Raw genomic sequence first — 1,985 nt, 5'->3', positions numbered from 1 at the left:
TTTGTAGACTGGGACAGCAGGAGGAAACGAAAAATTGCAGACATCACACAGGCCCTCAGTGTGGATCCGGTGGATGTGGCAACTTTAAGGAGGATGGCTATCAGTGAAGGAGGACTGCTGACTGATGAAATCCGCTGTCAAGTCTGGCCCAGGCTCCTCAACGTCCCCCCTCACCTCCTGGATCAAGAGCCTGGTATGCGTTTTTTTTACTAATACTTACTTTTACTTATGAGCATGGCTATGCAGGTCAGTAATTTTCATGTATCTGCATGTTCCTTCACTTTTGCACTATTCATCTCATGTGTTAGCTGACAGAGCGTAAAGCAATGCAAGCTCTCCCACATACGGTGTTTGCTAATTCTAATATATCCTGTCCAGAAAAAGTAGAGCGAGAAAACAATAAAGACTACAACCAGGTCTTGCTGGATGTCCAACGCTCACTGCGAAGGTTTCCACCAGGTAGGCTGTCCAAGAGAATCTGCCTTTACTAACTGTTCTGTGTACATTGTGTACTTGAGCATAATGCAGACTTCTTCAAACATTCTGCAATGAATTCTGCATTTAGTCATCAGAAACATTTTTTAAAAAAGTGTTTTAAGTTTTTGCATGATATTGCACATCACAGGTAGTGGTACTCTGAAATGCAGAACAGTATTTCTAATGTTTAGTCTCTGCTCATTGGCCAGTTAAGCTAAGACTGCTTTACATTTTAGAGCACTGCAGTAGATGGTAACCAACAACTACAGCTTTTGTCACTTAATAAAAGGTGAAAAACAAAATAATAACGTTTCTGAATTTTACTGAAAGTCAACTTAACTTCCAGACAGAATTTCCCAATCTTTAAATTTGAAAAGCAATACTCTGCACGACTTTTTTTTATTGCAATTTGTTGATGTAATACCATGCAGAACGTAGTTGGACACACTGATTTTTCTGGCCAGAGGTAAAATAGCCACACAGTGCAGCTTAAGCAATTCTGTTTATAGTTTGATTTGTGCCAACTTCCAAACTTTTTTTGTATTAAAAAATAGTTTATTGTAAACAAAAATGTTCTTGGAATGCTAGGATTTTTTTTCAGTAGGTACAATTTGAAAAATATAACTCTAGTAGTTGTATTTATACCATCACAGAGTTTTGAACTAATTGCATGTGTATTTTATTAGTTTGTAAGTTTACATATTATTAAGGTACTGCACAGTAAAATATCTTTCTTTATTTTTATTTGTACACCGCTAAAGGCTAGTTCCAGGAAAGCACAACTAAACTGTTTTTAAATTGTTTTTTTTTTTATTTGCACATTTGTTGGAATTTTGATAATGACATGCCCATAATCTATAAAAAAAACAACAACTATCATTGGTAATGGTTTTGTTCAGGCATGCCAGATGAGCAGAGAGAGGGTCTTCAGGAAGCGCTAATTGACATTATCCTCAGAGTCCTGAAACGAAATCCTCAGCTGCACTATTACCAAGGATACCATGACATTGTTGTCACCTTCCTGTTAGTTGTGGGAGAGCGCCTGGCATCCGTTCTCGTAGAGAAGCTCTCAACCCATCACCTCAGGTATCTGTCCTAAATATCAACTTAAATGGCAACTTTTTAATCGTTAAAAGACCTTTTCACTTTTTGTTTGTGTGCACTGCTTCCTGATAAGTTTGTGCTTTAAATAAATGTCAAATTTTTGTGGACTTCCTTTTTGTTTTGTCCTGTTTTTTTGCAGGGACTTTATGGATCCTACAATGGATAATACTAAACACATTCTTAACTATCTGATGCCTATCATTGAAAGGGTCAACCCTGAGGTGCATGACTTCATGCAGCAGTAAGTCTCTCTGGTACTTTATGCACAGTTCAGATCTCAATGTGTTAGATCTCATCTGAGATGCTACAAAACATATACAGTGGTTTGCAAAAGTATTCATACCCCTTGAACTTTTCCATATTTTGTCACATTACAACCACAAACATAAATATATTTCACTGGA

General features: G+C 37.1%; 1 protein-coding gene across 1 annotated transcript in view; it reads left to right on the top strand.

Moving 5' to 3' along the window:
* Positions 1-7: 7 nt before the first annotated feature.
* Positions 8-1,985, top strand: part of tbc1d20 (TBC1 domain family, member 20) — a gene marked incomplete at its 5' end in the record, with an annotated part of 7,066 nt that continues 5,088 nt past the window's right edge. Inside the window, 4 exon segments of the mRNA XM_014008609.1 lie at positions 8-193; positions 379-459; positions 1,377-1,563; positions 1,721-1,822. Coding sequence (XP_013864063.1) covers positions 8-193; positions 379-459; positions 1,377-1,563; positions 1,721-1,822 — 556 coding nt within the window.

Source organism: Austrofundulus limnaeus, unplaced genomic scaffold (genome assembly GCF_001266775.1).
Source record: "Austrofundulus limnaeus strain Quisiro unplaced genomic scaffold, Austrofundulus_limnaeus-1.0 Scaffold51, whole genome shotgun sequence".
Taxonomy (NCBI): domain Eukaryota; kingdom Metazoa; phylum Chordata; class Actinopteri; order Cyprinodontiformes; family Rivulidae; genus Austrofundulus; species Austrofundulus limnaeus.
This window is presented reverse-complemented; position numbering and strand designations above follow the sequence as displayed.